Below are 20,905 nucleotides of genomic sequence, written 5' to 3' on the forward strand. Positions count from 1 at the left end.
AGTAGGGCACATGAGCTATGTCCTAGCAGCTGTACACCGTCCCCTTGGGTCCTCTCAGCCCTGTAACGCAGCCCACCCAGCCCTGGCGCTCAAGGGAGGGGACAGCTCAAAATAAATAGGGCATATTTTTTTGGCTATGGCTCTAGAGCCTTGTGATGTGAGAGTGTTTTCTTAACATTGTAGTTCAGGCCAGTAAAACCCAAAGAATCCTGATTCTAATGCCAGAGCTTTCTCCTGAAGTTAAAAATGGGACAGGAAGGGGACAAGAGCAGGTGGGCAGGGAGGGACAGGCAGGCCCAGTCCCCTCCTGGCAGAGGTTGGAGGCACATGGAACTGTCACAGTTAGAGCAGGAGGAGGGATGGGGGGCAGTTAGTGCAAGTTTTCCCACAAACACCAAACTCCTTGGCTTGCTTCTCAGTTAATAACAAGAAGACGCAATGGGGTAACGTATCCAAAAAGCAAATCCATCTTCTCCCCACCTCGTTAGCAGGGCTTCACAGAGGGGATGGTCAGGCTCCTCTGCAGCCTCGGGAAAGGGAGCGCTTTGGTTGGCCTCCCCCACTCTGGGCAGAGGGCTGGCATCTCCCCGAGGTGGCAGCTCCAGTGCCTGGGGAGGGAGCGGGGGGAGAGGCGAGGGGAGCGGAGGGAGACAAGCCCCCCTTCCTGGCAGGCATCCCAGCCAGCTGTGGAGAGGCCAGGGCAGTCGGGCAGCACATCCCTCCCACTGCTGGTGTTCCCCTGCTCTAGCTTTTCTCCTTGGGTGACTTGCTCTTGGAGTCATGCTTGTTGCCCAGCAGCTTAAGCACCTTCATGGGCTTGAATTTGCCTTTCTTCTTGCTCTCGGTCTCCGTCTCCTTGTGAAATTCTGGAGTTGCAAAAGGAGGTTGTTACTGCGGGATGCCGATGGTTGTACACACACATACATGCATGACAAGAGGGGAAAGGTTGAGAGCCATGAATCAAAGCCCTCCACTGTACACACACTTCTTTCTGTGATAAGAGGTGCACAGCACCTCTGTGCCCCAAACTTTAACGGCCTTACAGGAAAGGCTCCAGAGTCTACACAGAATAGATTCACTCTCTCCTTCTGCACACAATTTGATGAATGGCTTATGCTGTCCTTCACTGGGGTCAGCAGTGAAAACATCACTCCAAAAATCTTCCCAATTGTTTCTTACCTTTCCTTTTAATCATGGCTTCCAACATTTTATCCTCCTCCTCTTCTCTGAAAGAAAGAGTGGGAAATAGGTCAGCAATTCAGCCCTGAAAACAGCTGCTGTATTGTTTAAGGCTAGAGAACCTCCTACTTATAAGCCACAGAGGGGCAGATCCATCACTGTCTTGTGAGCATTTGCTACCATCAGGATAAATCCCACGTGCTGCACATACTGCCCTGTCTTTCCCACACAAGGCATTCAAAGAGACAAGGATCTGGAAGCCTGAGAAAGATGTCAGCAACAGGGACATCTTGGGACACCCCCACGGGCCACTCGTATGGCGCTCGTCAGATGGGCTATGCTTTTCCCCTCTCCCCCAGCCCACCCCAGTCTGCACTCACCTCTGCCGGTCCTCATCCAGGCAGTTCACAATGGCATTCCTCTGCTCAATGATGGTCACCAGCTCCTGCATCAGCACCTTCTCCCTCCCTCGGTCCTCATCGGTCCAGTCCTTCTCTACCCAGCCAAACCCCAAGGAAGGACAGGCGATTAAATGGCTGAAAGAGCTCTGAAACTCAGAGCTTTTGGGGCAGAGATCCCCTAGCACAATCCCCTGCTACCCTGCTGTGCTGCAGGGTCAGTTGGGCTAGCGGTGCTGTGGAGGGAGAGCCCATGGGGACAAAAGGAGCACGTCCCTGCACAAGGCTGGGGCACGCAATGAGATGGGGCCACAGCCCTAAAGCCAGCTGATTGCGCTGGCATCCCTAAAGATCTGTCTCTGCCCGAGACCCACCAAGACAGAGAGGGGATGAAGCCCAGCGGGGAAACGGAGGAACCTGCACCCAGAGTGGTGCTTTACCTGGCTTGTTGAGGAGGCAACGCAGTTCATACTCCACGTCTGACTGCCGCTGCTCCAGGTTCTGCTGCTTGAAGCTGCAAGGGAAGGGGGCACTGCCAGGAACCACTACAAGGCTCCAGAGAGGCAGATCATCATCCCAAGGTACGGGGTGAGCTTGGAAAGAACCACCGAGATGCTGATCTTATCCTATATAGCCAAAGGGCCAGGGAGCCAAGCGCCAGCAGGGACCAGCCCGGGCTGCTCAAGGCCTCCCCAGAGGAGGTGCTGCAGGGGCTCTGGTGACTTGCAGTGGGTCAGTTCTGAGTGTGTTTGGATACATTTGTCTGCTTGGCCTCTTTCCCTCCCTTCTCCATGCAAGGAGGCCATGTCAGGCTCTGCCCTGCAACCACAATTTCAGGAGGGCTGAGACAGGGCTCCCTGCAAGAGCATCAGTGCCTCCCCACATGCTTGCACACACTTACATGTAGATGAGCTCCGATTCGTGGCGCACCAGCATGTGCTTTTCATGGATGAGTTTGAACCAGTCCACCAGCAAGCTGTCCTCAGGGCTGTCTGCCAAGCAAAGGGACAATTCAGAGCCATCCCCAGCCCTGCAGGATCCCATCACCCTGCAGCAGGATGGGCTCTGCCAAGCCAGGAGAAGGGCACTGGGCTAGAGCCAACCTGACCTCAGCCTGCTCCTGAGCCCCAGAGAGACCTTATCTCTTCTCCCACCTGTTTCCACTCTAGAGACATCTCCATGTCCAGGGTATGGCTGTGACCCTTCCTGGAGCCCAGCACAGCCCCTTGTGCTCTTCCAACCCCAGCATCAGCAGGGAGGAAGTCACTGCTGCTATCTCCTTGGCTGGACACAGGGCAGCCCTAGGGTCCATCCCACCCCACACCCACAGACAGCCCACCCCACATACCATTCTCAGCGCTGCGAAGTTTTTCCTCCAAGGCCACCCCACGGTGCTCCAGCTGGTCCAGCTGGTGCTCGATGGCATCCATCTCCCCATAGATGTCTTCCTCGGGGATGTACTGATCTGTCTGCACCTGCCAAACCACAAGGCAGAGAATTCCATTACCATCAGCCTCCAGTTTCCAGGGGTAACCCTAAGGCTGGTCAAGACTAATGGGGGTGGGGGGACAACAGACCACTCCACCTAAGTGTGGATCCGAAATCCCCACCCCACTCTGGAGCAAAGGGAGACCATGGTGCTGCCATTAATGGGGTCTAGCCTAGACACCATCCTCCCCAGCCACAGCCACCTGCTGCAATCCCTACCCACACATGCATCAGCAGGGTGCATGTGTACAGCTATGGCCCTGGGGGATGGTACAAAGCTGACTTTTGCCCCTCCCGCTCCTGAGGGCCCTTTTACCTTGCGTTTTATCAGAGGGAAGCCGTGACCCGGTGCAGGAGGACGCACTGGCTTGGAGCCCTTGGGAGGTTTCTTTGCGGAGGGGGAGGCGGCAGGCGATGGCTTCCGGTTGAAGGGGTTCTCTTTGCAGGAAGACTGGAGAGGGGGGACAAAAGGAGATACACAAGGGTCCAGGAAAGGGAAGGGATACAGCATCCCAACAGCTGGGACTGAGTAGACAGGGCAGCCCTGGGGCTTGTCCTGCCCCACGCACTCCTAGAGGAGGAACACAGCACTGATCTCCACCAGCAGCCTAGCCATGGGGCAAAAGACAGCTGTGCTCCTATTTGGCATCAGTTCCCCAGCTTCTCTCTAACAAGCATGATCAATTATTTTCCTTCACGGTTCCCTTCCTATGTACTCTGACCACACGACATCCTGCCTCTTCTCTAGCACATGGGACAGGCAGAGTACAAGCAGAGCCACCACTTAACAAGCACATGCCCGAGGCTTGCTTTCAGGGGGTCACACACCAGACCTACCTAAGGGGCAAGCCTGGACTCATGATCCTCACTGTGACCGAGTGATGGATGGGGAAGAAAAGCCCCCTGATCTGGATGGGAGGAAGGTGACCATCTCACCTTCAGCTGTGGCTTCGGCGAGGAGGGCGTCTTAGGGCTCCCAGCACCCCCATCTGAAGCCAAGAGGATGGGTGTAGGGCTAGCCCCAGCAGGAGGTTTGGGGGGCAGCCGGCTGGGGCTGGTCTTTAAGCTGCCGGTGGAGATGCTCCTGCTGGCGTGCGGGGTGCTGGGCTGCGCCTCCCCACTGAAGCTGGCGAGCTCACTGGAGGAGGATAAGGAGGAGTTGGTGGAGAGGCTGGCTGGGGCAGCAGGGCTTTCACTGGAGGAGACGCTGGCCAGCGGCGTGTCAGTGCTAGAGGTCTTGGCGGCCGTTGGCGTGTGGACAGTAGGTTCAGAGGAGCTTTTGGGCACTGAGGCCTCATCGGTGTCACCCAGCACCTTGGCTGAACTCTCAGAGTTGATGCTCTCGAGGCTGAGGGCTGGAGATGGGGTGGAGGATGATGGCTCAGAGTGTGACAGCCTGGAGATGGGGTGGTGGGCTGCAAAGCAAAGGGAGAGCTCAGGGAGGAACTGGGGGGCAGCCAGGAGAGAAGGGGAGAGTGGTACATACTGGAGGCAGGAGCGAGTACAAAGGGAACCAGTGTCTGTCTGTCTTCAGAGAAGACAGAAGGGACGCTCCAGCACAAAGGTCTTGCCTGCAAATGCTGTGCTCCAGTGGGTAGACAGGACATGGCTAACACAAGTCCCAGCACAACCATCACTGCATAAAGGCCTGGCCTACCAGGGTGATGCAGAGGCGCCTGGGAAGGGGGAGCCTCCAAGGGGCCACACAGGGGTTGCGGAGGAGGAATAAGGGAGTGGAGGGAAGCTCACCTAGCGGGGAAGCACTGGGGGCTCGTGGGGCTGGCCGCTTCTTCGCCTTTGGGCTGCTGGTGGGAGTGATGCCGTACCAGGGGTGGAGAGGCTTGGCAGCAGTCTCACTCTGCTCCTGCTCAGGCGTGCTCTTTTGGGTGGCAGCACTCTCCTCTTCCTCCTCATCCTCCTCCTCAAAGGGGTTGTACGGTTTGAGCTCTGTGGCATCAGACTTGTTCTCCTCGCTGCTGGCTTTCCCCACCTCCTCCCCATCCTCCTCCTCTGAAGTCCTACTTGGAGTCTCATGGCTGCTGCCCGGGGGAGGAGGGGGAGCTGGCTTCTTCTTGGGCTCTGCTTGCACTAAGGCCATCCACGGTGGGTCCTTGGCTCTCGCAGCAGCTCCAGCACTGGGAGAAGAGAAAGACAGATTGAGGTGGCAGGGAGCAGAGACAAGCTGGGATGGCAAGGCACAGGAGAGGGGCTTAGCCCTCAAGGGAAAGGACGGATGGAACAGGATGTCTCCCATGCAGAAGCAGCTTTCTCATCCAAGGGTGGCCCTAGTCTTCCCCAGACACAAAGTGTCTTGTTCTTTGCGGGCAAACCTATGGCCCTGAGGGAAGCACAGCCTGCCTGTCTTGCCTGTTGGGCCCAGCGTTTTGGTTTCTGAATATTACAGCCTCTGTCCGCTAAGCAGCGGTAAAGGCTGAGCTTTATGGGCACAGCTGTTCTCCCCTCCCTGACACCGTTCCTACACCCAGCTCTGCTCCCCAGGCTGTGGATGGAGGGGGAGTCGAGATCAGATACCTGCCCTCTGTGGTCATGCTCCCTTCCTACACTTTAGAGGGCTGTTTGTCACCTTATCACCCAAGCATCCCAGGGATGGACTCCTCTTTGCTAACTCCTGCGGCTGGAAGTGCCACTGCTCCTCTGGGGGCACAGCTCACGGCAAGCCCGCACCACGGCTCAGTGAATCACTGCTCATCAGGAAAGCGGCCATCACTTGCTGCACGCACCCACTCCTTGGCCGCTGTGAATGCGGGGAGCTTGTGCAACCTCTCTCCCAAGAGCAGGCAAGAATGAACCAACACCAGCGGGCTCCTGGGTAAGAGCCCAGGAGGTGTAAAGGTTGCAGCCAGGCACTCACAATGTCCCTGCGCTAGACCTTTCCCAGGACAGACCCTCCACAAGGCAGACAGGTGTCCCCTTCTCAGCACCCACAAGCAGGGCCATTTCAGAAGGCACTTGGCAGTCTGCACGTGCCACAGAAACGCCTTTCTGAAGCCCCCAAACTCTTTACAAACCCTAAGAGACAAAGGCCCTGGGAGGTACGGACAAACACTGTCAGCCTGACTGTACTGGGCTGGCACCTGTTAGGTAAGGGAAGGGACCTGATCATAGCCTACATCCTCCTAAGAGCAGGGGCTGATGGAGGTGGGAGAGGAGACCACAGCTGAGCTGTCCCCACAGCCCCACCTTGCTACGGGGTTTGCAGGTGATCTGCGAACAGAAGGACGTACCGATCAGAGGAGCAGGGTCTCCCTCGGGGTTTTGGGACAGGGGGGCTGGGTTCAGGTACCCTACCTAGAAAGACACAGGGTCAGACTGTCACAACACCAAAAGGACATGAAGAAAGAGGTTAAATCAACACGAGGCACCTCTTACACATCTCCCCGCGGGAGGCTGGCTATTCCCACTCTGAAGACCTCATGGCGTTTCTCCCACAGTTGGTGCAGTCAGTCAACCCCAAACATGCCCCTTGGCTTTTTCTCCCCACCCCACCCCGGGAGCTGCACCTGGAGAACTGACATGCCCCTGTCCCCACACCTGCAAACTGCTCTAGCGCTGCCACCTTCCCTCCACACTGGCAGCACTCCCTGGAGAGCTCTGGAGAAATATAAGGGAGCAGGCAGGTGTGAAACCTAGCGCTGCTCTCCCCGCTATGGGGATGGCTGGCAATCAAAGGATCCGTGTCTGAGCCCGAGATTTATTTGGAGGCAGAAGGGCATCAGGCTGCAGAGAAGGAACAAAACTCATCCAACCTGCAGCTGCTGGGGAGGTGGAGGGTAACCCCTGCTGCCACTGTGCTCTCTTACCGTTCACCATGCCAGGCCCACACTCGCTGCCCTCGCCCTGGAGAGTGGACCTGGGCCGGGGGACAGGGTGAGACGTCGGAGGGGAGAGGGCTGATGCATCAGTGGCCTTCCTTGGGGCAGGGGTGGGCCGTGTGTCTCTGAGCCGTCCGTCCAGCGAGCTGGCTTTGTCCTGGGTGAGCACTGTGGGCTTGCTGGGAAGGGGAGGTCTGGGGGGAGTCTGGGAGACGGGCACCCCGCTGCCTGCGTGAGCAGGGGGCATCGCCATCTCTGCTTTGCTGGGTGTACTGTCCTTCTCCGCTGGGCCAGCTAGCCCCTCTGCAGGCATCTGGGTCTCTGCCATGCTCTCCAGGGAGTTGCCATCGTCCTTCCCCGCCTCTGCTCCTGCGGGGAGGGCATCCTCATGCACGCTGCCAGCCCCAGTTTCAGTTCTCAGCTCTGGCGACCGTCGGTCTGGGCTGGGCCTCCTCTCCGCCTTCCCACTCACGGCCAATTTACCACGATGCTGCGTGCAGACAAAAGTCCCTGCCTCTGACCCGGGCTTGTATGACCCCGGGAGCAGCGTGCTGGAGCACTCCTTACACCTGTCAATGAGAAGAGAGCCCCATGAGATGGGGGATGCCATCCTGCCCCTCAAGGAAGGCAACACACCTGGGAGATCCTTGCAGAGCCATGGAGGTAGTTCCCACCCCTGCTACTAAATCCTAGCACGGTCTTGGGGAAGTCATTCGGGAAAGGAGAGGAACAGAGAAACATCACCGTACCACTGTATGAACCCACGGGGAGTTCACAACTCAAACACTGTGCGCATTTGGGTTCCTCCTTCAACTCGGAAAGGATTTAATAGATGTGGGAGGGCAACAGTTGGTATTGAGGTACAGCATGGTTTCCAGACCTGGAAAAGTAGAAACCCACAGTTTTCCAGGAAAAGATGCAGCTGGTGGGGGACAGGAGAGAGCGCTACAAGATCACAGGTGGCCCTGGGAGGGGGAGAGGGATCAACCATTCAGAGACATGAAACAGGGAGTATCAACTGGAATTAGGGAGCAGCTGGTTCAGAACTGGCACAGGGAGGCTACAGGCTGCCTTGGGGGGGCCAAGGGTCCAGGCGGGTTAAAGAACCATCAGACACATTTGTGGGGGGAAAAAATACCCCCACCCCCAAACTCTGAGTATTAAATAAAATGACACCACTTCCAACTCAGGAAATCCCTATGCTGGAGGCTTGAAGAGCAGTCAGGAGAAGCAGCATACAAGCCTAGCCTGGTCTCACGCTCACCCTCGCTGGTGCTGACCATGGCCCCCACCAGGGTCATGGCACTTGGCTGGAAGGACAAGGGAATGACACAGTAGGGCTGTTCTTACACTCGCCTGTTGAAACTGGGCTAATAGCTTCCCCGTCCTTCACTGTCTGCCACATCTCCTTGGATCATCCACTCTCTCCCCACTGAGCCTTTGAATCCTCCCTAATGAAGCCCTCCAGGCACAAGCGTAATACACAGCACTGGCAACCAAGTCAGCCCTTTTCCACCTGGGAAGGGAGGCGGATAGCATACATGAGAGCCAAGGGCAAGGGGCTGATGAAGCACTCCCATGAAAACCAAGCTTGTTCCTTCTTGTCTGAATGCCTGACGCTCGCAGCAACTGGCTGCCCTACACTGCAAGCAGATAATTTCGGTGAGGAATTCTGCTCTGGGTGTCCAGTTGACTGGGATTTCCTTTGAAATGTAGAGCAGAAGTGTGAGGACACAGGGGCTCTAGAGAGAAAGGGTATGATGAAATGAAGAGGTGGCAAGTTTGGACAAGGGGAGAAAGAGGTTTGTTTTGATTTTATCTCCATCAACCCACAGAAAACACTGCCACAGGACATTCCTGACCAAACAGTGCCCATGAACCAGCAGAAGGGAAAAAAAAAAAAGACAAGAAAAGCATAAGGAGGCAAAACACTCGGAATAAAATTACAGAGATCTCACTGCTCAGTCTAAAGGGCCATGAGCTGTGCCAAGGCAAACAGGGCACCTCTCCTATTCCTGGCCCATGAGCAAAGCTCCTGCTTTTGCCCCAGCTGCAGATGGGAAGCTTGATGGGCCCCAGCCCAGCTCCCCTCCCGCGACGCTGTTTCTATGACACATCCCCAGCTGGTTTAGGCAGGAACTGTTTATACAGGTGAATGAGGCCTCCCATATCTTCCCAGTGGCTCAATATTTCTGTCCTCAGATGCCAGCTGCCCACTTGCCAGCTCTTGTCCTGTGGCCCACAGGAGAGATCTCATCCCTTCACCATCCAAGCAGGGAAAGCAAAGTGAAATGACTTCACAGGTGCTGCAGGTAAGGACCTGCACCCAGGGAGTAATCACAGAGCTGCTGACGTCTAATCCCTCATTCCTCGATTTGGTAACAGTCTGCAGCTCTCCACATGCTCCCCTGAGAGCTCAGCACCACCCCAGGCAGTGTGGGAGCCTGTATATCCAGTTGAGGATGTGGAGTGTAGGTGGAAGGAGATCTGTAGGATGATGTCCTGGCTTAGACCTCATCAGAAGGTGGTGTTGGGAGTTCTGGGTAGGTGGGTGGTAAAGAGGCAGAGCATCCTGGTTTATGGAGGTGGGAGAGCACAAGGGGCTGGGATCCCAAGTCAGTGAAGTGGCAAAGTGTAAGAGAGCAGCCCGGGGCAAGCAGCACAGGGCTGGACACAAGGGGCTAGTTAAACCTCTGGGACAGGGGGCTGGCAGGCAAACAGACCCTCTTCAGTATCATTTTGGGCACTGTCATCGATGCTCCATGTTGCCCAAGACACACAAAGATGAAGTGCAGCTGGCCACAGAACTCCAGTTTGCCCAGGAGAGCGGCCACCCCACCAGGCCTGGCCACAACATACCTAAAGCACTGGCGGTGGTAGAGCTTGCCCTCGGCCAGGTAGCGCTGGACTAGATGGACGTGCTGCTGGCAGGCTGCACAGGTACTGCTGAGCGTTGTGCGCTGGGACTGCTCCGACAGGTCTGAGGGGACATCGTCCTGAGACACAACACACGGGGAGCTCAGGAGGGGGGCCACGAGCTGCTCCCCAGCCCACGGCTCCTCCAGAGCAGCTGCTCCCTGTGCAAGGCCCATTGCTGAGTGCTTGTGGCACAGCTCAGGGGCTGACTTCAAGGTCTGACAACGCACAGAACAGCTGCCCCCGAGTCCAGGCACAGGCAGGCTGCCTCTTCCCAAATTAGAACGGGCCAATCCAGAAGGTGCCTTGCCCCTGTCTAGGGCTGAAGGGCTGTGGAAGGGACTAATCTAAACCCCAGGCAGCAGGGACCTGCAAGAGGAACCTCCCCCCCGCTTTGGAAAACGTGCCATCCCAGACATCTGCTAAAACCTGAAATAAAGGGCCAAGAAAGAAAAAGGCATATTTTCTGCTCTTCTAATCCCACATTTCTGCTCTTTCCTCATCTACGGGGTTATCCTCCCATAGGAAGGAGGGTGCTTGTGCCCTGGGTGGCTCAAGGAACCATCTGGTACCAATCTACCCAACCTCTTGCCTGCCATGGACAAATTTCAGTCCACAGACTCCTAGAGAGAAATCACTCTTTCAGCTGGGTCCCCCAGGGCACCAAAATCCCAAACACCCCTCTCACCCCAAAATACATAGGTAGCCCCCTGCAAAGATCCATCCCGCTGTGACGGGCTCTCTCCCATCTCCTCACCCACAGCACAGGGACCACCACTGCCTCAGACTGGCTTTGAATCAAGAAATTAAGTACCTGTGGTGCCGGGGGACTCTGGACCGCAGCCACGGGCTTCTTGTGGGACAGCAGAGGAGGCGAGGAGGCAGCAGCTGGGCGCTTCATAGGCGGAGGGACTCTGGCTGGAGGCAGAAGGCAAGGAGGATCAGGCACCAAGAGGAACGGTGACTCACACCACCCATGTGGGGGAAGGGGAGGGGGGAAAAAAAAAAAAGTCATCTAAGTCATCTAGCCTTGTGACTTAGGATGGGACTTGCCACTCCCAACACTTCAGTGCCTATTTTAGGTGGAAGAGACAAACAAAATCTAATAATGGGTCAGCTGCGAGGCTGCCAAAGAGCCTAGCCCTGCTGTGGATCCCCTTCTGTGGCCCAGGGACACCAGCCTCTCACTGTGATTTGATTTACTCATCAAATACTGCTTGGCTTCCATGTAACCAACTCTCTAAGCAATGCTTAAAGCCCAGAGCACGCTGCGTAGCTGCTGATGTATTGTTGTGACCCACTGGGCCCCAGGGCTCCCAGGCTGTCAGCAGGTCTGCAAAGCATCCCTTGCCCATCAGGGCTGGCACTCACACGCCAGTCCCCAGCAGGAGTCCTCCGCTGGGAGGCCAGCATCCCTCGATAAGTACACCCACGTGGAAGAGATTTATCCGATGTTGTGGCTAGAGAGCGGAGCAGAGACCGGGAGCCCTCATCTCCACCCAGGAGGGATGCCCTGGAAGAGATGCCTCAGAGCAGTACTCAGCTCAGGTTGCAGTTGCAAGGACAGATGAGCTGATTTGAGACACTCCACCCTGGCTCCCCTCCCTCTGACGTCCAGTTGCTTTACACTTACAGATGTGATAAAAATTAGCTGCGGTAGGCGGGTTGCCTATCTAGCTTTCTCCCATTTTAGTGGGTTAAAGCAGATCACAAAGGGGTCTGATGAGCATCAGGGGTGGTGGCCCAACCCAAGCAGCAGGAATGCAGTGCGGAGAGAGGAGAAACAAGGCGTTCCTCTTTCCACAGCCTGAGCTGTTAAATCCACCTCTTGTGAAACCTTGCCCTAGTCCCGCCCTGTTCCAGGCCTTCCTCACCGCCATCAGCAAGATCCAGGAGAGGCAGGTACTACCCAATTCTCTCCCCTTCCCCACAAACACACACAGCTCCCATTTGCCATAGGAAGGAGGAAGCACAAGGTAACGCTGGGTTTCCTGTACTCAAGTCGGGGCAAACTGGAAGCCAGAGGGGTGGGAGGACACTCACCTTGGCTAGGGTTGTTGAAATGGTTGTAATACTGAGACACATAAGTCATGATGCTGAGGCAGTCGGGGACTTTCATGGAGACCATGTCATTGGGATCTAGCAGGGCTGGGATGCCCAGCTCCCGCTCTGCCAATTCAAAGGCCTGCAGGAACAGCAGAGAGAGGTGTTAATGAGAGAAAACTGATGCCCTCTGAAAAATAACAGAGAAATCAAGTTGGAAGGACCCTGGGGAAGGTTAAGTAGTAAGCCTACGGCATCCCTGACGGACAGAGGCTCCCAGACATGCTGCTTGACTGGAAAGGTGGCATCGGAAGCAAGGGAACAAGTTGCTGCAGCTGCCCTTTCCTCCAAGTCATTTCAGCTGCCTGTGCCCCTGCAACTCCCACCTGAGGGGTCTTGGCATTCAGCTGCTGCACTGGGACAGGGAGGGGAACTCTCAGGAGGTCTCAGTTTTCATTGGAAAAAGAAAAAAACCACCAGTGTTTTTTCAACCTGTGAAATGGGCACACCACCGGTGCCCTCATGCAAGAGCCCGGCAGAGCCTTGGCTGGCACTGTGAAGGGCCTAGGGCTGGCAGGAACTTCCAGTGACACAGCCAAACACCAGCTCTACTGAGCAGTGTCCCTGGCCACCCCAAACGCTCACCCCACAGAAACACTGACTCTGCCCATCCTTTCATGCTCTGGGATGCCACATCTTCCCCTCCCACAGTTAACATAGCCATCCCAGCTCAACAGCCAGCAGCCTGCCACGCACAAGCCACTTCAGTGCTTTTCTGTGTCTCAGCGAGCAGAAATGACAAGGACATTGTGATAAGAAGCACACAGCTCCTACAACTGCAAACACGGCTACTTGAAAGGAAGGAGTGAAGGAGGAAAATAGCTGTTTGAGAGCTTCACACTTAGCGGTGTATGCGGATTACTGGCTACACACTGGCCATCCCGCTGTTGTGCCAAGGGCAGCGTACCCACATTGATCTCCAAGGGAGAGGGGATGCGAGACTATGGCAGGGACCCAAGAGAAAGCGAGTCAGGAAGGAATGAGAGTGGTGTGGGCACTGAATGGTGAGGTACCAGGTGCAGGGTGTGGGTAAAGACTGAAGGTGCCTGGCCTCTGGGGCACAAGATGCTGTGCAGGTGTGGGATCTAAAGAAAAGGAACGGAGAAATAAATTAAAACGGATATTTGCAGTAACTGGGGGCGTAAAATGCCCCCTGTGGACACTCAGGTCTGCTCAGCCTGGCTTTAAGCCGGTTCTCTGGACTGAGCCTCACTGAACACAAGGCTGCAAGCAGCAGGGAGCAAGGAGAGACCCCGGCTTAGGGGTCACTAATAGGACAAGAAACCTGTTGTGTGGCTCTCAAATGGGAAAAGATAGCTGCTAATGGCTGAAAGGGGCCAACTGGTCTAGGAAAGGGCATGGCCAGGACCCAACTGGAGAGCCCTAATCCTGAAAACCCAAATGACCTAGCTCAACTCATCTCGGGAAGGTGATGGCCCATGTCTCTCCATGGACTATCAGATGGAGCCTGCAGCAATTAGGTCTTTCTCTCAGCAAAAAACCCAAGGCTATTGCTGCTCTGTCCTACCCCTAGCCCCTGGGTTGGGCATCTTTCCATTCCCCACTGCCTGCTTCTGCTGTTGGCTCCAGCTGTCCCAAGCAGGAGAGGAACGCTGCAGACCAGCTTAGGTCCTGCACAACCTTCCTCTCTGCTTATGCCTGGAGTAAAACTAGCTTCCTGCTTCTACCACCTGCAAGTCTGGAGCAGCTGAGGTCAAGATGCTGCACCATTTTAATCTTCACCTGAGATGTTGTCTTGACAACTATCAGGATAACCATCTTCTCTTCAGCACAGGCTGGAAGCTGATGTTTCAGATTCCCTTATGTTTCCAGAGAAGCTCCTGCCTGTTACTTACAAACACAGATTTTTCTTACACCCTCACCACCGTCACGAAGTCCTCCCACACTACATGACCTCCATCAAGTCATTCTCATGTCCCTTCTTCCTTCTGTGCACTGCATAACAGGAACTTACCAAGCGGTTATTCTCATAGACATCATCCTTGGAGAGAGAATCAAAGTCTCTGAAATGAAAAAGCACAAAAAAGCCACATGAGGTGCAGAGGAAAAGTGCCCCAATGCCACCACACGCAGGTTCTCAGGACAGCCAACCTTACAACAACTCAACATATAAGGCCCTAGATAAACAAAACCTTGGCAAAGCAGATTTCAGGTTGTAAAGCGACAAAGAAACCAAAGGGAAATTGCAATTAAAAAAAGAAAGCAAATCCCAAATGGGTGGTGACCAGGAAATTAAAATGTCATTCTTGTCTCTCGTTACCTGCTTCTTCTGCCCTTGTGATTAAAGGATGCAGAAATACCAGGGCCACGTTCCGATTAGCACCACACACCGCTCCACTGAAGGGTGCATGACACCACCCCGAGTGTGACCCTCCAAGGCCACCGGCACAACAGCAGGAGGAGGATGGAGAAGCAGATCCCCCACCTCAAGAGGAAGAGCCGCCTGCACTAGATCTCTCCCTCCTACGAGGGTCCTTAGACAAACCTCCCTGCACCACCTTAAGGGATTTGAGGTCACCCCTGGATTTGGAGTGACACAGGTCTTAAACTGCACTTCAGTCCTTGCTTGCCCCCCAACACTTGCAGTACACAGGAAACCATCCTCGGCTGCAGCCTTTACAGTGAGGCAGCTTGCTGAGTGCAAGGCGCTCAGGGCACAGAGGGGAACCCCAGCAGTTCCCAACCTGGGCACGTTGTGGCATTTCACTTGTTCCCCTGGATCCCTTCAGGGGATCGAATCAGCCTGGCTGCAGGGATTGACTAGCTGCCTTCGTCAGAGGAGCAGAGGGTAGAGGGTTAAAGCGGTCTGCAGGTTTCAACAGAGGGGGAGAAATACAAGAAGGAGTTAGTTATGCCTTTTGCACATGCGTGTGGGTGTAATGTGTGAAAACAGCATCATGCTAAACTGATTACAGCCCCTTCCTGCCATGGATCTCAGCTTTGTTACCAAAAAAACCTCATGTAGCAGCTCAGTGTGCCTGCGAGCTGGATTCACAGAGGAGGACACAGCCCAGAGAGGTTTAGGGTCAGGTGAAGCCACCCCAATGGCCCCGAGAGACGTGCCAAAGCTCGGGAGACCGACCCAAAAAGACAGTTCAGATTAGAGAGGGGGAGCGTGACCCCTCTCTATTACTGTCTGTAAAGGCAGTGTGCAGGAACCGGGTGAGATGGCAAATCCTCAGCTGTGCGCCTGCGGAGAGGGGCTGCGGGAGCCTGCCTTCCTCCACCCCTTTTGGATTTTATCGCCTTTTCCTGTAACACCGACCCAACCCGCCCCGGCGCCGCACCGCAGGGCAACCGGCCCCTTCTTGAAGCCCCTCGCACGCCTTTCCCAGTGCTGCAGAGGAAGTCTGTGATGAGCTCAGGAAGATTTTCCCAGCTGCCTGCGCCACCATAAAATTACACTTCCTCCGTTCAAAAGCAAGAGGCTGCTGGTACCGTTTCCTCTCAGATAAATGAAACTGCAGCCGCTCGCTGCTGCGGGAGCAAATGCGGCAGATAGGCAGAAGATGGACTGGACGTTCAGCTCTGTGTTAAGCACCTTTCTGAAAGCACATGCAAATACATGCACAGAACTCAGCGTGTTCAAAATACTGCAACTTTTCCCTCTCTACACACTGATGAGAAAAGGCTTCAGCTGCAGCCTTTGCTTTGATGTGAAAGCTAGTACCTTTTTTGTATTTATGACTAGTTTTCACTGGAAGATGTTTTTTCCTTAAGTCTTTTTTCTTTGCCTAGAAAACCCCTTTAACCTTGCTTGTATTTTTTTTTTCCTTTTAAAGAAAATACCAGCTTGGGAACACAGGAGAAGTGATGACAGCAAAGTTGTATATCAACTGACCTCTAAACATTCATGACCTTCATTTTGAATGCCCTCACTTTCAGGATATGGGAGTGGTGCAGCTGGAAGCTTGAAGACTCCTTGGTGGCCCGGGCTGGGAGAGTATTTTTTGACAGACAAAACATCATGTCCATTCCACTCTGCCCCAGCAAACCAAAGCTGTTTTAGTAAACCAAGGCAAATCTGCCTGGGAAAGCGGATGCCAGCAGAGATGACATGAAGCTCAAGAGGTAACAGGGGGGTTACCAAGCAGCAAGGGAATAGAAGATTTTTTCCGCTAACGTAGGATTGCAGACTCTCAGCTTTTACCCGAGATATTGAAGTCCATCAGTACAAGGCCCCAGGGATCACAGTTTATTCAGTTCCTTTCCGCTGCATTTTCCAGCTCCCTCTCCGAACAAGCCAAGCAGGACCGCGCTCATCTCCATCACTCCTGACATGGGCACTCCCACATGCTGCTCTGTAGCGTGGCATCCCTGAAGCTCTAGGTATGCTCCCCGTACCAACGTGCAAGGAGCACGGCCTCTCAGGCATGGGGGAAGGTCACCCCAGACATACCCCTTTCCTCTCTATAAACCGCCTCCTCTGCAGAAAGACCAGAACTTCCCATCCCGCTCCTCTGTGACATGTGGCTGCATGTCACATTATTTCCTTGCCCTGATCTCAGCAGCCTTTCATCCAGCCCTGCTCAGGCTCCTCTCCCGACAACATACCAGTCCAAGGGATCGGATGTAAGAATAGGCGAGATTCTGGCTATCCCAGTTGAACAACTGTCTTGACTCAGCAAACCCCAGCGTCGCAGCATATCCTGGAGTAATATTTCCATGCAAATAACATCCCAAGTGCTTACCTAATTAGATACATACAGAGCCACTAAGCACTCCGGGGTTTAGGGCAGCTGCCAGGGAGCACAGCAGACCCAGGGAAGGGGGAAGGGTGCGCCGTACAGCTAAAACCAGAGCAAATTCCTGGATTCCTCAAACATAAATCATGAGCACTTTAACGGCAGTGCCGCATAATAAGCGCTTCAGCTTTCCGGGTCTAGTCAGGGAAATGGAGACAGTACATGTGAAGGAACAAATGAGATTTGTGATCCTGCCTGTAACTGAACCCACAGCTCTGGGGACACAAAATAGCATTTCTTGCGCACGGCTCTTCTCATCTCCTGTTTTCCTCAAGCCTCTGCCTTGGCACTCGAAAGGCATGTGCCATGCTCTCTTATTCTTCTCGCCCCCAAATGCCAAGAACCTCCCGAGCTCCGGGGAGGCTGCACAGCTTGGGACGCTGAAAGATGCTTTTTCCTTCACTAAGCTGCGGCAAATGCCTTGTAAACACTAATTTCGTGCTTCAGATTTCTAGAGCACTGAACAAACAAACTCATTAATCCCCACAGTCCACTGTCAAGTTGGCCTGGATGCTTCCAGCTTAATTGACAAGGGAAAAGAAGAGATTAAATGTCTCACCCCGAGATCACACAGTCAGCAGTGCAGTCAGAGGCTAAATCCAGGTTTCCCATTTCCCTGATTGGGAGAGTGAGGCAGTGAAACCAAGCGAGGTGCATACAGTAGCGGAGTTACAGTCAGGGACTTTCAGCCTCAGAGCTAAACACACAGGTCCCACAGGCATGCACCCCATCTGTGGTGGCCAGCTGAAGACACCTTTGGCTGGATTCAGTAAACACTGAGCACTTCCAGCTTTGGCTGCTTCTTTCAAAAAAACCTCTAGTGTTTCCAAGAGCCCTGCAGGAGCGGCTCTGAAGCTCTCCAGAGGAGCATCCCTCCAAGGGGACTGTATTCAAAACAGGGGTCATGCGGAACTGTCCTCAGCCTCACTTCCTTTCATGACAGCCTCTTCCCCAGCGTGTCACCTACCAGCACAACAGTGCAACAGAGGGGTGTCCAGGCAAGGTCAGACAACTGGGACAGACCAACAGCCACCACAGCTGCAGAAGAAAGCCTGAAGGATCAGGGTGCCAGAGGAGCTGTGTCGCACAGGTACGCGAGAGACTTCCAGCTCAGCTCTTGTATGGATGTGCTCGTTCCTTCCCTCTGTGACCCAAGGGGAAGCCAGCAGCAAGTGGGGAAGCAGCTGAGTACAGAGGAACTTCAGCCTTCGGGGAGCAGCACGGCCGCCTCACACGGGCCAGGAGAGCCCCGCACACAGGAAGACCACGCAAGGTCAGAAACGTACTCACAGATCCCTGCCAAGTCCCATTACCGGGCTGACTGAAAGCACTTTAGAAGAAAAGAAGGGCAACTACTTTTCCTCTGCCATCAGGAGATTTACTGCCTCTGATCTGATCTTCCCACTTCCAAATCGGGACAGGCTGAAGAAGCTGGAATCAGATGAAATGATGCTACTCTCCTGACCACCCTCTGAAAATCCTTCTACAACATGCCATGTCCTTGTAAGGCCCTGGGCTTTGTCTCTACGATACCGTTCGTGCAGAGGACCTGTGAAGCATTTAGTTAGGACATTTGCCAGGAGCAGATTTAAGCTCACTGACAACTTAAGAGCAGCAGCTGCTGCTTAACGGGATGGTAAATATTGTTAACAGGAAACCATCAGGTCGCTTTAGTGATGTTTATTGTAAGCTTTTGCTGAACCTCTGCTTTTCAGTTCCCAGCTATTATGCCACTCACCAGAAAAAAAAAAAATTAAAAATTTCAGAAACAGTAATTGCAAGTGTTCCTGTCCCTAATTTGCCTCTTCCCCTCCAGCAGCCTTGCAACCAGGAGCGTTTTCAGAGGCTCTATCCTAGCTGGTCAGAGCAAGCTACGCCACCCGGGAGCTGCTGGAACACAAGACCACACAGCTCCCTCAAGACCCAGAGCAATGCAAAGCCACCATAAATGTTGGTTCTTGGTGGTTCGTGAACACCACGCTGAACGTTTTGTGGCAGCCACCTGAAACACAGTAGGCAGCAGTTTGGTTTCTAGCCTACCTGTTCAGCTTCTGCTTGTAAGAACACAGGCTTGTTTTGCCCTCTCTTGGACACTGCAGCTCCACAGTGGAGCCACTGTCAACCCTCTGCCTGCTAAAGGTTGCTGTCGTGACACAAGGCTGTCCCAGGGACAGCTCAGAAAAGATTTGGTCAATTCAGGCAACCTCAGAGGAAGAACGACCAGTCCCAGAGCAGAACGTGACAGGGGATGCACCACCAGGCTTTGCTGACAGGCAAGGAATGCGTACATGCCAGAGGGACGGCAAGGTGGGGCGATGCCTACCTGCATTGCGAGGGCTACAAAAGATTAGAGCAGATGGGAGGCGGATTCCCAGCGGCGCCGGGGCACACAGGGCTACAGCGGCAGGTCGGAGCAGATTCCTTCCAGTAGCTCAGCCAGTTTCTCCAGCCTGACACCATGCACCCAAGCAACCCCAAACTCACCGGCTGCCTCTTGAAACTCACATTCCCCCTCAGAGTCACTCTGCAAAAGGGAGGCTGACGGAGGAAACTCAACTCCAAGACGTTTGCTGGGGGAGGCTAGCAAGGCTCGCTATCTCTGCTGGCATTTGGTACCTCCTGCTTTCACTGTGGCATCCACAGCAAACAAGCTGGAAGCAAATGCATGATGCGACTCGGTCCAGGGCTCTGCATGTTTCAGAGCGGCTGCCTTTGGCAGCTGGGAATGTCCCTGTGCCAGGCAGGCCTCTGGTCCTCGGGAACTGGGAATGCCCACTCTCACGGAGGTGAAACACCCCCACGCCAGCTGCCAGCACCGTGCCTCTTCCCTGACAGGCACCACTCCCAGTTGGGTGTATGGCAGTACCAGTACGCTAGTGCGAGACCAGACCTAGCCCACCTCCATGCTCTCCTCGGCCTTAAACCACGACTCCTGCTAACCCTGACCTTGACAGGTCTCCAAGCCCGGGTCAGAAAGTCACTTGCTGAAACACAGCACCCTTCATCCCCATACCCAATTGTTTCAGAAGGCAACAGAGCTGCTGCCCCACTCTCTGCTCCCAAACCCCCCCACGTCCACGCACAGGGAGACTGTCTGTCCCTGCCAGCCAGCCCGGAGCCATTTCCTGAGGCGCCTCCATCCCCCCCAGCTCCCTGCGAGCCCCCCGCCCGCCCTGGCAGCCCCCGGGAGAGCGGCAAAGGGCCACGGACGGCTCAGCCCCTCCAGAAACGGGGCTTCCGGCGACCCCGCACCCGAAACCTCCGGGCCGCCGCCGCCCCCGCACCCTCCTCCTCCTCCTCCTCCCCCTCCTCCTGCCCCAGCGACCGCGGGCCGGAGCCGGGCCCCGCGGTGCCCCGTCCGGCGCGGCGGGCGAGGCGAGGCCGGTGCCGCGCGGCCTGCACCGCCGCCGCCGCACTCACAGGAGGTCGGGCCGGTGCCGGTGGAGGATAGCGCAGAAGGCCAGGCCGTCGCGGAAGGAGGCGCTGAGGTCGCGGATCTCCACGCCGCGGTACCCCTCGCACTGCCGGCGGCACCAGGCTTGCAGCGCGCCCCGCGGGCCCGACATGGGGGCGGCCGCTCCGACCGCCGCCGCTGCCGCCCGCCGCCGTCGCGAGCCCGGGGGCGGGGCGGGGCCTTCGGGGCGCGGCTTCCAGGGGGCGGGGCAGGGGCGGGGCGGGGCCCGCGGGGCCCGGGGCAGGCCGGGACCCCCTCCCTCTCGCCGCCGCTTGCACGGCGCCTGGCCGGTGCCTGCCCGCTCCCCTCGCAAGGGAGGAGCGCCGCAGCCTCTCCCCGGAGAGGAGGGGAAGGGCTGGGAAACGGGCGGCAGGGTCGGACCCCGAGCAGCCGGCGGGGCAGGTAGGAAAGGCGGGAGAGAAGGGGACAGAGCGGTGCCCTGGCAAGACAGGCCCCGGGGCCTTCTGCTTCCTGGTGAGGAGGGCAGCAGGCTGGGGAGACGCCCCCGCCCCGTCGGGGAAGGCTGACTGCTCGGAGAAAAGCCCTGAACGAAAGTTGCAGCCTTTTTTCCCGCTCGAAGGAGGGGGAGGACTGCAAGCAGGAACTGAAAACAGTTGGGACTGAACTCAAGCTTAACTTCAGCTAAAGGAAAAACAAAACCCCAGGCCATCTAACTTCTGGATCCTCTTCAGGCTTCGACGTAGGCTGCTCTAGGCAAAAGCAGCTCTCGGCAGTCCTAGGGGCATAAGCCGCAGCAGCGGAGGACAC

The 20,905-nt window shown here is 55.6% G+C and overlaps 1 protein-coding gene across 4 annotated transcripts; it reads right to left on the reverse strand.

Moving 5' to 3' along the window:
* Positions 1–75: 75 nt before the first annotated feature.
* On the reverse strand, positions 76–20,308 carry MICALL1 (MICAL like 1). 4 transcript variants are annotated; one of them, XM_072869400.1, is made up of 16 exons: positions 20,104–20,308; positions 13,893–13,941; positions 11,858–11,999; positions 10,629–10,732; positions 9,758–9,894; positions 6,887–7,467; positions 6,311–6,374; positions 4,815–5,200; positions 4,002–4,480; positions 3,382–3,516; positions 2,926–3,052; positions 2,479–2,569; positions 2,018–2,091; positions 1,560–1,674; positions 1,180–1,226; positions 76–866 (listed from the first exon to the last, which is right to left on the reverse strand). In XM_072869400.1, exons 1-16 carry the CDS (start codon positions 20,247–20,249, stop codon positions 745–747), a joined length of 2,799 nt encoding a protein of 932 aa, XP_072725501.1. In that variant the 5' UTR covers positions 20,250–20,308; the 3' UTR covers positions 76–744. The 4 variants fall into 4 exon arrangements, with proteins under 4 accessions (XP_072725501.1, XP_072725512.1, XP_072725530.1 ...); XM_072869411.1 differs by lacking the exon at positions 20,104–20,308 and adding an exon at positions 16,630–16,673; XM_072869429.1 differs by lacking the exons at positions 13,893–13,941; positions 20,104–20,308 and having other exon boundaries at positions 10,629–10,728; positions 11,858–11,998.
* Positions 20,309–20,905: the final 597 nt, after the last annotated feature.

This window comes from Ciconia boyciana, chromosome 1 (assembly GCF_034638445.1).
Source record: "Ciconia boyciana chromosome 1, ASM3463844v1, whole genome shotgun sequence".
NCBI lineage: Eukaryota > Metazoa > Chordata > Aves > Ciconiiformes > Ciconiidae > Ciconia > Ciconia boyciana.

What these genes read in the sequence shown, in the direction of transcription:
- MICALL1 (XM_072869400.1), bottom strand. Translation starts at nt 20,249, where the DNA reads ATGTCGGGCCCGCGGGGCGCGCTGCAAGCCTGGTGCCGCCGGCAGTGC. An exon ending in TCTATGAGAATAACCGCTTG is followed by an intron (nt 12,000 to 13,892) that starts GTAAGTTCCTGT and finishes CTGTTCCTGCAG; the next exon opens with GCCTTTGAATTGGCAGAGCG. An exon ending in CCCCAGTGCTTCCCCGCTAG is followed by an intron (nt 4,481 to 4,814) that starts GTGAGCTTCCCT and finishes TTTGCTTTGCAG; the next exon opens with CCCACCACCCCATCTCCAGG.